Genomic DNA, 17,240 nt, shown 5'->3' on the forward strand with positions numbered 1-17,240 from the left:
ATTTTTGTACCTGGTTTCTTTCACTCAACATTATATTTCAAAGATTTATTCTTGTAGTTGCATGTAGTTATACATTGCTCATTCCCATTACTTTATAGTATTCCATTGTATGACTATGCCAGAATTTATTTATTCATTCTATCACTGATAGGCATTTAGATAATTTCCTGTTTGGGGCTGTTACAAATTGTGCTGCCAAAAATAACCAGTAAATGTCTTTTGGTGCAAATATATACACATTTCTGTGTGGTGCATGCCTAGGAATGGAATTGCTGGGTCATTTGCATGTGATCATTTTTAGTAGTTACTCTCTGAACTTTTTTACTCCCTGTAATATGTACCAAAATATCAGTCAAGCAGAAGAGTGGCTCTGGAAACAGACAGCCTGGACTCATATCCATTTAACTTGTTATATGACCTTGAGCATATTAGCTAACCTCTCCTTATCTGTGGAATGGGGGTAATAATAGGATCTACCCTTATATATTTACTCTATAATTTTTAGTTGCTATTATTGCTATTGATAGTTCATTTTAGCCAAAAAGAAAAGGTGACATGAGCATTTACTTGATTAGAGTGTGATCTTTGGCAGAGAATTTTATGACCAGGAATTTATCCTACAGAAGTAGAGACTCAGACAGTGATGTACAAGAATGCTCACATTAGCCTTATTTATAAAAACAAGATAAGTGCGGGGGAATAAACAAATTAAAGCTCAAAATATGATACAATACTAAGCAGCCATTAAGAATAATGTATCATAAAAACATAGTGATGTCAGTAAATGTTTATGACATCGTAAAAATGAAGAAGACAGCATTCAAACTGCTATTACTATTTTGGTTTAAAAAATAAAAGCTAGAAGAAAATAAATAAAATTTTTATAGGTATACAAACCCTCTATTTCAAAGCCATATAAATTTAGGAAGATAGAAGTGTATGGAGCAAATTAATCATTCATTGTAACAGTAATGACTTGCATACATTTATTATTTTTCCCTGTTTAATTAGCAGTAATTGGCTTACCCTTTTGAACTATTGAATAATTAAATAAATATCTTCGGTAATGGAATAGAAAATAAACTCATTTTGTTCACTTAAAAACTACCAGTTTGAAATGAGGATTGATCACATGGATTTTTAAAAACCTCATGTGGTACATGTCACATACCAATGAGGGATGAGGCTGAGGAACTTGGCAGCATTTGGAACTATAAGATCATAATTCAAATTGGCCTTAATAAGACACCAAAGTGATCAATAATCATGTAAATGAAATGCAAAGTCTTGGCTGTGTTGGAGAGTATTTGAGGCAGGTGAAGGCTCAAAAGAGGAAATGGATGAACAGTATAATATTGTAGTTAAAATGCAAACACAATTCCAAAGTGTCACTGCCACCATCCCAATATCTCCTTTGTATCTTTTAATTTACCACCTGAAGTTTACAGTGCCAAAGTAATTTTTTTGCTAATATTCTCTAGATCAGTGCTACTTAAAGTGCTCATCTGTAAACTGGTTGTTTCCAGTTGGCAATGACATAAAGAGCTTGAGCCAGAAATTAAATCAATTCACTACTTCCTTAGAGAAAGTCTTGCTATAAAAAAAAAAAAAAAAAAAAAAAAAGTCAACTGAACTCATCAGTTCTGCTTAGTGATATAGTCGCTTAGTATTCTGGCACAAGCTCTTTACCTTGCTGCAAACCGGCAAAAACTTAATGGTGCTGAGACCAAATTGTCACTAACACTGAACTCAATGACACCATGACAATGTTGAGAACCCTCCAAAATCTTTGCATGGCACTGAGTCATGAAGCCAAAACCTTTATTGTGGCCTATAAGAACCTATATGGTTTGATCTCTGCCAGTCTCTCCAAACTCATCTCCCCCTCATTCTCAAAGTTCTAACCACACAGTCCTCCTGTTCCTTCAGTTTTTCAACTCAGATTTAATGCTTCCCTTTCTTGGACCTTAGATACTTCTCCCATTTTGCCATATAACTTGTCCGTTCTTGCCATTTAAGTCTCAGCTCAAATCTCACACTCTCAGAGAGGGTTCTTCTGAACACCCAACCTGAACTAGGCCTCCCAGGTCATTTACTCTCCTGCTCTACATTTCCATATCACATAGCACTCTCTTAAGTTATCCTTTTACATGCTTCATTATTTACTGTCAGCTTTCCTCCAACCCATCAGGAATTCAAGACCTAATTGCCTTGTTCTTCACTATATCTTCAGCCCCCAAAACCATACTTGGTTACTACAGATAAATATTTGAATAAATTATCAATGTATGATCCAATGCAGAAATAAGTTTGGTTTTGTTAGAACCTACATTATCATGTGTTAAACATTGGTAGCCTAAACCAACTTAAAGAGGCAAAACTAGAACTTTCATACGCCCCTCCTAGGTGAATATTTTGAGCTATTCTATCAGTTTCTGTAAGGTCAAACATTGTGCTTTAACAATGGTTTGGTACCATATATGATTATTTTATTGTATTATGTGTTTGTGATTTTATTTCAAAATGAACATAAATGAAAAACTGTGAAGTGTTTTTACCCATTGAAAGATGGAACAAAGATCACAAATTCTATGACAGATCGTTAGCCTAAATGGTCATTTAATTTAAACCAAATCACTATGTGTTCAAAATTGAAGAACAAGCGAAAAGTATATATATTTATGAAATGTTGTAGATAATTATATTTATAAACAAAGTAAAATTCATCAGTTTATAATATTTTCTTCTTAGAATTTTTTTTCATTTAGCACATTTAATTTTCATACATATTTTCAATAATACAATGCATTAAAATGGAAGACCACCTATAACTGGGGTTTTATCTTATTCATGAGCTCAAGATACTTTCTTCTAATAGGGTACATGTAATAGAATTGTTGTCTTACTTTCACCTCCAAGCTCATTTCTGAACACTTGAGACATGGAAGCAGTTAAAAGAAAGGAGCTGAACAATGTATAGCAAAGGATGTCATGGTTGCATACTATAGCATTCTAAAAGGTATCAATTCTATAAAATATATTTTCCCAAAGATATTTGACCCATCTAAAAACTGTAATTTGATAACCATAATTCATAAAAATACTTTGCTTTAAAATAATTTTTGAAAAAAAATTCTTCACATATAAATATTCTGATAAAAGTTTGAAATGCAAACATACCTTCTTCAATAGGCTCATATTTCTGAATGATCTCAAAAGCAATAACTTTACTCATCTCAGCTACATATTGTTCTTGTGTCAGAAATTGAATCAGATTATTTTCTAAAAGAATTTTCCGGTTTTCAGAATATGTGTTGAAAATCTCAATAATTTCTTCTCTGTGCGTGATAGTTCGATAAATTGCTCTAAATTCTTCTATGGTGATTCTTCCTTGTTTCAGCCTGTCGTTGTCCTACTAAAAAAATGACTGGTGGGCTCACATTGTGAGTATAAAAAATACATAAAATGAATATTAGAGTATTTATGTAATATGTAGTAATTTATACTTGAAGATGAAACTTACATTGGATTCTTATTGAAGATAAAATATATAAAGCTGCATGGAGTGATGTCAAAATTGGAAAAGGGTTAGTTAACTCTTGAAACCCAGTGGTTATAGGGATAAAGAAAGGAGTGTGGGAGAAAATGAGGATTCCAGGTCGTCTTTCAATTTCACATTTCATTTTTGTATTCCACTTTACTTCAATACCTTCTTAAAACCATACCAGGCAGTGTGTAATCTCATGCCACTGGTGTGCAGCCTGGACCATATATGTCAGAGTGAGTCAGACATATTCAGACAGCATTCAAGATCAATGTAAACTGCAGAAGCTGTAGTAGTTATGCAATACCTTGAGGAAGTGGAGTCTGAGTAATCATTGAAGGATTTGGGGCAGGTACAAACAAGATGAGTTCCAATAAGAAAGAGTGGATTCAAAAGGTCATATTTGAACTTTATGAGAAAAGGCAAGTTATTAAAAGTACCAGGATGACTGGGAATTTCTGAATAGGAAAACGAATACCAGAAATAGAAGACTGGTTTGATTAGTTGTGCATTTCCAATTGGAAGAGATAGAGAACTGCAGGTAAGAGAGCAGATAGGATGAAATTCAAGTGGGAGGTGGTGAATAGACACTAAAGAACAGACCTCAGTGAAATGATGAAGGGAGAATTCAGAAGGATTTGACACAATGAAATTTTAGACAAATGAAAGAAATAATTCAGGAATGACTGGGCTCAGGGAGAATTAGAAAAACTAGTAGAACTATAGTATCACTAACAAACAAAAAAACTGGGAAATAGGAATTTCAGCTAAGAGGGAGATTTAATTTTTTAAAAAATGCTTTTTTATAACATCTTAACTCTCTTGGTACATTGTAAACAGCTTGAATGCAAGAAGCATGTGTTGAAGGGGTGTTGTGTCATGGTGGGATCTGTGGTTGTCAAATCAGATGCTGGGTCTCCAGAGCTTATTAAACAATGATAGCACCTTAAAATTATATAATCTTAAAGTAATTCATGCATATTGTTCATTACCTTACTTAAATAACATGCTTCAAGTTACTGTTTTTAAATTCTTGATTTTGAGGTCCATGGAAGTGGATGTTATAGAATTAATTTCATTTTAGCCTTATCCCACTCCTTATTTGTCATAAAATCTTAAGCAAGTCAATAAAAATTTAAAATGTGCCTGTAATTCCTGAAAATTTTGGTTATAGAAAATTATATAAATAAAAATTATGGTTCTACTGAACAGCAGCATAAAGTAAAATACACATTATTCACTGAATAATGAAAGTTTTATTACTTTCAAACAGAGTATAAGCTTGGTCATCTGAAATGTTCTCTGATAATTTGTTTTGTCTCATGTTCTTCTAAAAGGTCAAAGTCGCCATCCTATACTAAAAAGAATTGGAGATATAAGTCCAAACAAAATTTCACAAATCCCAGGAATCACTATAATTGATCAAAATCAAAGAAGAATTGAAAGTCAAATGTTAATCAAATTATAGAAAAATGAAAACCACACAAAATAGTGAGAGTCATATCACTGAAGAGGGGAAGATCTAATTTTAGTAGAAAGAGAATGGAAAAGGAAAGCAACAAGGAGCAAGTAACAATGGGGAAGAAAAACAGGACATGGTAGAATCACGATCAAGGGAAGCAGGGAGAAGAAAAGCAATAAGAAGGCGCAATTTGAGTGCTGAGGCACGTGATAGCAGCTCAGACTGCCAACGTACTAGACTCCCCTATAAGAGAAAATTGAAGCGCAAAAATCTTAGGTAAATTGTCCCCAGCCACACAGGTAGACCAGGATTTTCAACTAACTCTAAGACCACCCAGAGGAGCAGTTGGAAGAAAAAAAGTCAGTATACCATTACACAGATTAACAGTATATATGCAGAAATAAATTCTGTAAAATGCAAATCTGACCATCTCAACTCCCTCTTAAAGTTCTCACTGCACCTCCTTTGTCTTCAAGACAAAACCCCAGCTGTATTGCATAGTATCCAAAGCCATCTAAAAATGTCATGGATGATTTCTTTTTCCTCCTTGCACCTCACACTTCAGGTGCTCTGAATTAGTTGCAGCACAGGTACCAAACCATCTCTCGCTATGGTACAGATGTGTTTTTTTGTTGTTTTTTTTGTTTGTTTGTTTTTCTTTCTGGAATATCCTTTCTGTTTAAATTACCAATTTCTACCAATCCTTGAAAAAGTGTCACCCACTCCAGAAATCTTCCTAGGTCCTCTGTGTCTCCTCCCCAGGTTGCATTAAATATCCCTTCTCTGGGTTCTTAGAAGACTCCACTTTCTTCTCTTACAGGCCTTATTAGATTGGAATGACAGCCTTTTTCTATATTCATTCTAGAATTGCCTCAGACAGCGAGTTTGTCATTTGTTTCTTGTATCCTCAGACTTAAAAAAGTGCCTGACTGAAGATATTCAGAATGTGGCCTACCACCCAAACAGTTTTATGAATCTGATGAAATAAGTGCATTTAGACAATAATTAGATAAAGAAGTTAAGTATCTCCCTAGACTTAAGGAGGATAGGAAAAGAGATTTAAAAATGCATATTCCAGAAGATATGCAAAATCTCAGGCCCCACCTCAGGGTTCACTACCACCTTTAAAAAGTTTCATATTAATCATTAAATGTACAACATAAAATAAGAGTAATAAAATCATTTTTCTCCTGTTTAAAAAATGTTCCTTAAGTGGTTATTCTTTGCAAAGCATTACAAAAAGCACTTTCCCAAACAATTCATTCAATGTCTTGTATATTTAGAAATACACCATATACGTCAAGACTGTGAACATCATGAAGGTAGATATTTTATTCCTTTTATTCCCAATGCCTACTACTGGACCTACCTAGAGTAGGAGCTTAATTACTATATGTTTAAATGAATGATTGAATAAACAAGGAAAAAAGAATACAAAATAATTCTATTGGTTGTCATTCTGAGTGTACACTTTCAGAAAACAGAATGAAGTCTTTCCATGTTGTCACCATTTTCCATTTCCAATGCTCAGTTTGCTAGTAAAAATATGAAATGTTATTTAAAATAAATGTGATGAGAAAGCTGATTTATCAAAACAGAATTTACTTTTAATGTAAGATACAGCATTTTAAAGTTAGTTGTATCTAAAATTACACTAAAAATAAAGCCTAAATAAATTCAAATTATATTACAGGAAATGATATGACTTGCCACTTTCTTTTTCCCCAAACTCTGACACTAGTTTAAATTGTTTGACAATTTTGTCTTTTTCCTTTTCTTCTTCCCTTTTCTCCTTACCAAATATATGAGTCAGATACTATACTGGGTAAGAAGGATGCAAAAGTAACATATTGTCAGTGCCCTCTGGAAGCAGATAGTCTAGAAAAAGAAAGTAGGCATGGAAGTGTACAGGTGCCAAAATGTAATCTTTATAGCTGAGCACAATGGCTCACACCTGCAATCCTTCCCTGACTTTGGGAAGTCAAGGTGGGAGGAGCACTTGAGGCCAAGAGTTCAAGACCACCCTGGGCAACATAGTGAGACCCTGTCTCTAAACGTAAAAAAAAAAAAAAAAAAAAAAACAATTATCCAGGTGCATTGGTGCATGCCTATAGCCCCAGCTACTCTGGAGGCTGAGGCAGGAGGATCCCTTGAGCCCAGGAGTCCAGGGCTAGAGTGAGCTATAATCACACCACTGTACTCTGGCCTGGGTGACAGAGCAAGACCTTGTCGCTAATTTTTTTTAATTTTAAAAATAAAATAAATTTTATAGATAATAGACACAATAAGGAAAGTTGGACAATTCTTCTTGGAGGGTCAAAGGATAATCTTTATAGAAAAAGTGTTCCTGGAGCTGAATCTTCAGAGATGAGAAGGAAGATATTTGCCTGAAATTAGGGAGGAAAGGGGCTAATTCCAGCTGTTAAGATCAGAGCAAATGAAGGTACAAAGTACAAAACAGAAGAGTGTAATTAGAGAGAATGCAGGTGAAGCTGCGGGAGCAGATAAGGCAGGAGGCACAGCTGAATCCCAGGGGTCCTCGGAAGCCACAATGAGAAACTTAGACTTCTTTGGAAAGAATAAAGAGTTATTGATTAGTTTTAAGAGAGAAATCACATAGATTTTTGTTCTAGAAAGATTACTCTGGCAGCAGTGTAGAAGGTAGATGTTGGGATTTAAAACAAACCAATCTGTAGGGTTTTTACAACTTTGATGTACATATGAGTCACCTTGGGACTTGTTGAAAGGCAATCAGCTTCATTTCCGGTCTGAGGACCACAATAAGTAGTAAGTAGTTCAAGAGCAATTGACATGGTGTAGCAAGTTTATGGGCCTAAAAAGATAGGGTCAGAAGAAGAGTCTGACAACCTCTTCAATTTCTGCTTAGATAACTGAGAGAACAGTGCTGAGATCACCAAGCAAAGAAATAAAGGAGGAAAGACAGTTTAAGAGGGAAAGATGAGTTTCACTTTAAACATATTAAATTTGAAGTACATCTGAGATGACATCTAAGCAGAGAAAGCCAGTAGGCAAATGGTTGTGGGTTCGGGATAGAGGAAAACAATACGCTATAGAAGAAAGTACAATAACTTTGGAGTCAGACAGACCCAAACATGAGTTTCTACTGTTATGTGAGATACGAAGAAATTATATCAACATTCTTACGCTCAATATCCTTATGTGTAAAAAGAAGCTAACCATAACTTCCTTATATGTTTTTAATAAAATGAGTGCAAAACCTAATCAGTGTCTACATTATGGCAGATGATGAACAAATGGTGCCATTTACATGTCTTCGACGTTCAGGATAGAAAATTTGGAACTTGTTCCTATTTAAGAAGTAGCCATTAAGAGTCAATAAGATAGCTCAGAAAAAGTTTGTAATGTAAAAATAAAGGATATAAAGAGCTCAACTTTAAGAGGGGAGTAGAAGGAATGGTCACAGGACAGAAGGAGAAGGATTGGTCACAGATTTTAAGAGAAAATTGGGAGAGAATGATGTCATAGAAGTCAGAACAAAGAAATTTTTTATAAAGAGGGATAAGTGAAATGCACAGAAAGGCTAACCAGTGGATTTAGCATTTATGACCTAAAAAGATTTTTGAGATAGGTATGAAAGCAAAACGGATTGCAATGGATCATTGAACAAGTGGAGAAAGAAATGTAAAGGATTCTTTTGGTTTATCTGTTAAAACAGAGAATGTAACATTAGAAGAGGATATGGTGCTATTTATTTTTTAGATGAGACTTTTTAAAAGTTTACATTGTGGAGGACCAACTAAGGTAAGAAGCCATAAACTTGAGGTGGAACCAAGCAGAATGTAAGTGACTGAGTTGATTCCAGGTAGCAGATTTGTAGGGCAGAATCAGTAGAGAAACAATTTCTCTCTCTCTGAATACTAGCTTCCAATCCATTCTAACTAGTGCCATGTTATTTATCCTAAAATATGTAATATTTCTTTACTCAAGAAATTTCAGTGAGTACCCCTTGCCTACAAAAGGAAATATAATTTCCATGGTCTACCATTCAAGGTTTCCATTATCTGGCTATAACTGTCATTTGCAACTCTTTCTTACCACTTCTTTTCATGCATCCTGTACTCCAGTCATATTTGATTACTTTTTATTCTCCATGTACTCCATACATATTGCTTCTTATTTAAGGTCCAGAAAGAATGCCACTTCCATCATGGCATCTTCTATAAAAGCCCAAATTAAATAGAGTCTCTTCTCAGATTCCCTGTTAGTATTATCCATGAGATATATTATAAGCTACTTATAAAACAGTAATTTCTGCATTCCTTTTTCTGCCCTTAAAAGAGAGATAACACTTTATTCATTTTTTACAATTCACAGTTTCCTACAGAGTGTCAGCACATACTATAGATTTAATAGTGCCTATTAATTCCTTAGAGAATTTGAAGACTCAGGGCAAATCCAATTTAAAAAATCCTGAAATTACAAAGGATACTATTTCTTACTCAACCAACAATCAAAAGTGTAATCCAACACTCATACTATGTATTGAAATAACACGTATTTCCTATAAAATATTTTAAATGCTATAAAGACTATTGCATGATAAAAGCAATAGACTATTTTTAGTAAAGGGATTAAAAAAATCTTAGAGAATTGCTGCTTAAGCCATGAATCAATAATTAATCTTGTAGAAAGAAGTTCAGAATATATTGCCAAGATCATAAAGTTATATTTTCTTTACTCAAATTTATAATAAAATGTCACCTTGTAAGAAAATAAACTCACGTCAGAATTTATGTCAGCTACTTAGAAAATGAATAAATGTAATTCAATTGTGTATACTTAACTGATGCAGCGTCTACATATATTTATTGTGCACCTATTTTGTGTCATGCCTGGTACTAGGTATATTCATACATAATATCTTATTTAATATCCACAACAATCATGTGAGATAGCTATGTTAGTAGTCCCATTCTACGGATTACGAAATTTGCTCAGAGAGATTTTTAACTTGCCAAGTAGTAAACAGCTAGGATGTCTTAGAGCCAAGAATCTCTAGTGCTCTGAGAGACTAGAAGATTTTGGTCACGAAAGATTTATTAGGACTCATTTTATTTACTCTGGGAAAAGGTGCATCCATAAAGTGAGAAAAAATTAGCAACAAGAGTTGAAGCAAGTGAGTTGAATGCGTAAGAAGCTTAATCTTCAACTATCCATAAAATACAGTTAACCAATACACCTTCCCTAAGGATTCTACTTAATCAACATTTTAATGCATACATGGCAATTTAGCCTAAGGTGACAAAGTTTTAAATTAGTGGTTCTAGAATTATGTTAATAGATAAGAATAGTTTATCATGATTATCAGCTTTGTTTATATGTAATTTATGCTTCTAAAGTACTTACAGTTATTTTAGGAAGGTTTTTTGAAGTATTCTTAGCAAACTCTGCCTCTCTAATTTTTATAATTAATATTATATTTATAGCCACTCCAAAAACGCTTTGCTAAACAATAGATCTTCAGGCCTGCTCATGTCCATAATCATATATTTCAATTAGTGAGCCATTTCTGTACTTTTATAATGGTTAAGCATTCTATGTAATGCTTTTAAATATGGCATGTATTTTATTAAATTTCACTTCAGATATCTCTGCCCTGAAGATAACATAAAGAAACTTGATAATCACTGAATAATATTTACAACATTTCACATCTGATACAGATTTCAATATATTACTATTTTTATTTTGTATTTAATGTAAATTTTATTAAATCGAGAAGCAATAGCTTTTCTCCCTTTGGAAGATACTGCCGGAGGAAAAATCCTACATGTAAAGATGTTCATAAAAACTTGTGTTCTTTGAATGTGGTATTAGCCATGAATTGATTAAAATTTTGATACCTTATGGCCACATGCACTGCTTGGATTCGGAGAAACAGTTCTGCAACTTTGGTTTTCACTGGGGTCTCCTGAGAAGCACAGCTTTTCTTTTTTAACCTCCTCTTTGTGGTTTGTGAACTTGAGGACTAAATCTCATTGAGAGAAGTGGTTGTTGGAAGACAATTCTCCATAGGTCTCCTGTGTTTCTATGTGTTTTCTGAGGAGAGGTATTGATTGCTTTTCTTCCATACTAGATTTTCAAGGACATTTGTATAGCGAACAGCTTTGGTAAAGGTAGTGTCTCCTTCCAGAGGAAAAAAAAAGCAGTTTTTTTTACTGTTCCCTGTAATAATGATGACAGCCTACAGGGCAAAGATCAGGTAGGCTTACTGCCCACCATAAAAGGCCCGGGTTCCTTAAGCTTAAGGTACCTATTCTGTAACGCAACTCAGTGTGTGTCACTTGTTCCTCTTCGTACCACACTTTAAAAACTGGGGCTTGGGGAAATAACATCAAAATGCTAATACTCTGACAACTGTCATTTCTGTGAGTAATAAGCTGTCTTTTTTTTTTTTTTTTTGACCTACAAGCCTGCTTCCACCAGCTTCCATGGAGCTACATCAGGCTAATTTGTTAGTTTGCAAGGAGGGTAAAATGTCAGACCTTTCCCAGTTTGTGTAACCAATAACAACTTCAACACAGATTGTGTTATCTGAGTACTCACTTTCAAAAAACAAAATCATACGCAGGATTTTAAGGTTCCTAATGATCTGGATTGGCCAGTCTAGCTTTCTTGCCTGATTCTCCAAGAAATTTGTCATCTTCCTAGTACAAATCTCAGCTAAAACGGCTTTTCCTAATCTTGTTAATGATATTTCCTTCTGTCATCTAGTGACAGAATTGAGCCAGGTTTCCCTCCTACCAGTTCTTCAAACAAAGATAATTTTTGGATGATTTTCTTTTGGGGAATAAGTGAAATAACATGTGTTTTCAGATTACGTATTCCTTCTTGATTTTTTAAATCAATTTATTGAGGTATAGTTGACATAAAGAAAGCTATATATATTTAATGTATACAACTTAATGAGTTTGGAGATAAGTATACAGCCATGATTTTATCAACACAATCTATGCCATAAACATATCCATTCCTTCCAAAAGTTTCCTTCTCTCCTCTGTATTATTTTTTCCCCACAGGGTCTCTCTTTGTCACCCAGGCTAGAGTACAGCGGTGCCATCACAGCTCACTGCAGCCTCTATCTCCTGAGCTCGAAGGATCCTTCCACCTCAGCCTCCCAATTAGCTGGGCCCACAGGCACACACCACCAGGCCCAGCTAATTTTTTGTATTTTTTGTAGAGACGAGGTTTCACCATGTTGTACAGACTGGTCTCAAACTCGTGAGCTCAGGCAATCTGCCCACCTCAGCTTCAGAAAGTGCTGGAATTACACGCGTGAGCCACCGCACCTGGACCCTCTTTATTACTTTTGTGTGTGATAAGAATACTCAATCTAAGATCTACCCTCTTACACTTTTAAATATGCAACACAGTGTTATTTATCACGGGTACTATGCTGTTCAGTAGCTCGCTGGGACTAATTTGTGCTGTATAACACAAACTATACCCTTTGACTAACACTTCCTTGTTTTCCCCTCCCCCAGCCCTGGTAACTATCATTCAACTCTCTCCTTCTATAAGTTTGACTGTTTTAGATTCCTCACATAAGTGGTGTCATGCACTATTTGTCCTTCTGTGTCTGGCTTATTTCCCTTAATATAATGTCCTCTAGTTTTACCCATGTTGTCACAAATAACAAGATATTCTTTATTTTTTCAGGATGAGTAATATTTCATTGTACGTACATACTATATTTTCTTTATTCATTCATAATGGACAGTTAGATTGCTTGCATATCTTGGCTATTGTAAAATTGCTGCAATATATATGGGAGTACAAATCTCTCTTGATTTCAATTCCTTTGGGTATATATCCAGAAATGGGATTGCTGGATTATATGGCAGTTCTATTTTTAATTTTTGTGGAACCTCCATATTGTTTTCCACATGGTTGTACCAGTTTGCATTCACACCAATAGTATACAAGAGTTCCCTTTTCTCCACATTCCTGCCAACATTTTTCTGTTGTACTTTTTTATAATAATCATTCTAACAGGTATGAGGTGATAGCTCATGTGATTTGATTTGCATTTCCCTGATGATTAGTGATGTTGAGCACTTATTTATACACCTGTTGGCCATTTGTATAGCTTCTTTAGGGAAATGTCTATACAATCCCTTTGCACATTTTCTAATCAGGTTACTTGGGGTTTCCATTCTATTGAGTTGTGGGATTCAATTTTGGATACTATCCCTTATCAGACATGTGGCTTGCAAATATTTTCTTTTATTCTGTAAATTGGCTTTACATTTTTGTTGATTATTTCCTTTGCTGTGCAATAGCCACTTTGTTTTATGTAATCCCACTTTTCTATTTTTAGACAAGTTTTTGTTACCTGTCTTTGTTTCTATCCCTTTGGAATCATATCTAAGAAATTCTTGCCAAGCCCAATGTCAAAATGCTTTTTTCCTATTTTCTTCTATGAGTTTCATCGTTTCAGGTCTTAAGTTTAAATCTTTAATGGATTTTGAGTTGATTTTTGCATATGCGATAAGGTTAGAGTCCAATTTCATTTTTTACATGCGAATATCCAGTTTTCCCAGTGCCATTTATTGGAGAGACTATCCTTTCCCCATTATGTATTTTAGTACCTTTGTAGAAGATCAGTTGACTATATATGAAGGGGTTTATTTCTGGGCTTTCTATTCTGTTCCATTGGTCTACATATTTGTTTTTATGCCTACCATACTGCCTCAATTACTACAGTATTTTAAATATATTTGGAAACCAAAAATTGTGATGCCTCCACCTTTATATTTCTTTTTTAAGATTGGTTTTGGTTATTCAGGGTCTTTTTTGATTCCAATATGAATTTTAGGATTGTTTCTTCTGTTTCTGTAAAAAGAAAACAAAAATGCCATTGGGATTTTAGTAGGGATTACATTGAATCTATAGATCACCTTGGGTAGTATGGATATATTAACATGGGATGTTTTTCTGCTTATTTGTAACTTTTAAAGTTTATTTCATCAGTGGTTTACAGTTTTGGTGTGCCAGTTTTTCACTTCTTTGGTTAAATTTATTCCTAAGCATTATATATTTTTTAATGCTAATGTAAATGAAAATGTTTTCTTGATTTCTTTTTGGATAGTACATAGTTAATGAATAGAAATGCAACAAATTTTTAGATAGTAATTTTGTATCTTGCAACTTTACTGAATTTAATAGTTCTAGTAGTTGTTTTTGTTTTTGTTGTTGTTGTTGCTTTTGTTTTTGTTGTTGTTGTTGCTTTTGTTTTGAGGACTCTCGCTCTGTTGCCCAGGCTGAAGTGCAGTGGCACAATCTCAGCTCACTGCAACCTCTGCCTCCCAGGTTCAAGCAATCCTCGTGCCTCAGCCTCCTGAGTAGCTGGAATTACAGGCATGCACTACCACGTCTGGCTAATTTTTGTATTTTTAGTAGAGACAGGGTTTCAACACATTGGCCAGGCTGGCCTCGAACTCTTGACCTCAGGTGATCCACCCGCCTCAGCCTCCCAAAGTGCTGTGATTACAGGCATGAGCCACCACACCCGGCCTTCTGGTAGTTTGCTGACAAAATCTTCAGAAGTTTCTACGCGTAAGATCATGCCATCAGTGAATAGAGATCATTTTGCTTCTGCCTTTTTAATTTAATTGCCTTTTATTTTCATTTCTTGACTAATTGCTTTGGCTAGGATTTCCAGTACCATCTTGAACAGAAGTGGTGAGAGTGGGCATCCTCGCCTTTTCCCAGATCTTAGAAAAAAATCTTTTCAGTTTATTTTATATGATATTAGCTGTAGGCTTTTCATATATGGACTTTACTGTGTTAAGTTCCTTTTATACTTAATTTATTGAGAGTGATCATGAAAGGGAGTTAAATTTTGTCAAATGCTTTTTCTATATTTTTGAGGTAATCATGTGATTTTTATCTCCATTCTGTTAATGTGGTGTATCACATTGATTGATTTCTGTATGTTGAGCCCTCCTTGCATGCCAGGGACACATATTATTTGGTCATGGAATATGATCCTTTTAAAGTGCTATAAATTTGATTTGCTATTTTTTTTATTATACTTTAAGTTTTAGGGTACATGTGCACAATGTGCAGGTTTGTTACATATGTATCCATGTGCCATGTTGGTGTGCTGCACCCATTAACTCGTCATTTAGCATTAGGTATATCTCCTTGCTATTATTTTGTTGGGGAATTTTGCATCTATGTTCATCAGGAATACTGGCCTAAAGTTTTGTTTTCTTGCGGTGTCTTTGTTCAGCTTTGGTATCCAGATGATGTTGACCTTATAAAATTAAACTGGAAGTGTTCCCTCCTCTATTTTTTAGAAGCATTTCAGAAGGATTGGTATTAATTCTTCTTTACATCTTTGGTAGAATTCACCTGTGAAGTCATTTGGTGCTGGCCTTTTCTTCGTTGGGCAGTTTTTGATTACTGATTAAGTCTCCAAACAGGGTCTCACTATGTTACCCAGGATGGTCTCAAACTCCAGTCCCAAGTGATCCTCCCACCTTGGCCTCTCAAAGCATTGGGATTACAGGCACGAATCACTGCACCCAGCCTCTCAGTCTCCTTTTTGTTATTGGTCTGTTTAGCCTTTCTAGTTCTTCTTGGTTCAGTCTTGATGGGTTGTATGGTTCTTGAAATTTCTCTTTTTTTTCTAGATTGTCCAATTTTATGGTGTATGATTGCTCTATGTGTTTTTCATTTTTGTGAGATCTGTTGTAATGTCTCCACTTCCGTTTCTGATTTTATTTGACTCCTCTCTCTTTTTTTCTCTTACTAAGTATTTGTCAATTTTATTTAACTTTTCAAAAAAACAAGTCTTAGTTTCCTCAATTTCTTCTAATTTTTTTCTTTTCTATTTTAGTTATTTCTGTGCTAATCTGTATTATTTCCTCCCTTCTGCTAACTTTGGGCTTATTCTCCACTCTTTTTATAAATCACTAACATCTAATACAGTTACCATTATTATTTTGATGTAGTTAGACATCCAATCCTAGGTTTAATGTTAGCATTTCTGTATGCTCAGGAAATTATTCTAAACTGATATCCTGGTATTATTTCAGATTTTCTAAACAACTAATTTTACCTTCTACCGAAATGCTCTCCATCTTGATTGTAAATATAGTTAGTATAATTAATTGCTTTTCTTCTTAAGAGACTAACCTTTATTTGACATTTACTGACATTGGATTAAGTTCCGCCTAGGATAGGATAGGCAGGGGGTGGACATCATCTTACCTTAAAAATCTGTTTCACGTGAATATAACTGCACCGAATATCTAATTTTTCAAGTAACTTCTGAGTTTTTTCTAGGTTAATTTTTCCACCTCTAAAGTCATCCTGAATCTTTGACAAAAACCATGTATGAAGCACAAAAAAGTTAAGGAAATTCTCATAGAAAGTCATTGAGTATTTAAAATTCCTAAAGAAACATTTGATTTACTGTACTTATTTTTATTTTTAAAGAATATGTTTAAAGTAAATTATAGTATAATTGTATGATAAATATTTTTTAAAAAACAAAATTAAGTAGTTACTATGCCATAGTAAAGGTATGAAAGGACATAGCACAGTAAAAATACAAAAAAAAAGAATTAAAGTTAAAAATTTGAGAAGTAAAGTCATTACTTAGAAAATACATTAAAACATTATTACAATCTATTGCCTGAAGGCATGAAGTTGGGAGGCAGCTAGACTTCAAGATCACCTCTCACCTGACCTCTCTGTTTTAGTTCTCTCATCCAGAAAGGTGAGCAAATTAACCCTGAATCTTAAGGAAGGTGGAAGCGTTAGATGAATTCCTAATATGCCACTGAACACAGTTTCTGCTACTTAGTGTTCAATAAATAGTAACCATGACTGATAAAGCTATTATTACTACATTAGTCAAATGCCCAGCTACACACACACTCAAGACCGTACCATCAAAAAGCATCAAAAATACCATGGTGAGTGTATATTTGGTATGAAAGAGAAAACAAAAAAAATGTTAAAAAGCTTACTTATCGTAGACAGATAAACTACAAAAACTAGGACACTTCCATTTGAAAAACTAAGATCGAAATGAGATAATGACAATTATCACTAAAATTATAAAAGGTATATGTAAAAATTGTGCAAAACTACTAAGTTTCAGATTGTTAGAATGAATTAATGAGATCTCCTTAAATTTAATAGTTATGACTTAATACAGCAAAGCTCATGTTCTTG

At 34.2% G+C, this 17,240-nt stretch overlaps 1 protein-coding gene across 3 annotated transcripts in view; it reads right to left on the reverse strand.

Annotated features, from left to right (window-relative positions):
* PLCZ1 (phospholipase C zeta 1) overlaps nt 1-17,240 on the reverse strand; it is a 53,201-nt gene that overhangs the window by 35,114 nt on the left and 847 nt on the right. For 2 of the 3 annotated variants that reach the window (XM_058442743.1, XM_058442742.1), the window contains exons 3-4: nt 16,269-16,390; nt 3,181-3,412 (exon numbers count right to left, since the gene is read on the reverse strand). In XM_058442743.1, the coding sequence (XP_058298726.1) occupies nt 3,181-3,412; nt 16,269-16,390 (354 nt within the window). Of the gene's footprint in view, nt 1-3,180; nt 3,413-10,891; nt 11,175-16,268; nt 16,391-17,240 lie in introns of all 3 variants that reach the window. The other variant, XM_058442744.1, reaches the window with a different exon arrangement.

This window comes from Hylobates moloch, unplaced genomic scaffold (genome assembly GCF_009828535.3).
Source record: "Hylobates moloch isolate HMO894 unplaced genomic scaffold, HMol_V3 SCAFFOLD_8, whole genome shotgun sequence".
Lineage (NCBI taxonomy): Eukaryota > Metazoa > Chordata > Mammalia > Primates > Hylobatidae > Hylobates > Hylobates moloch.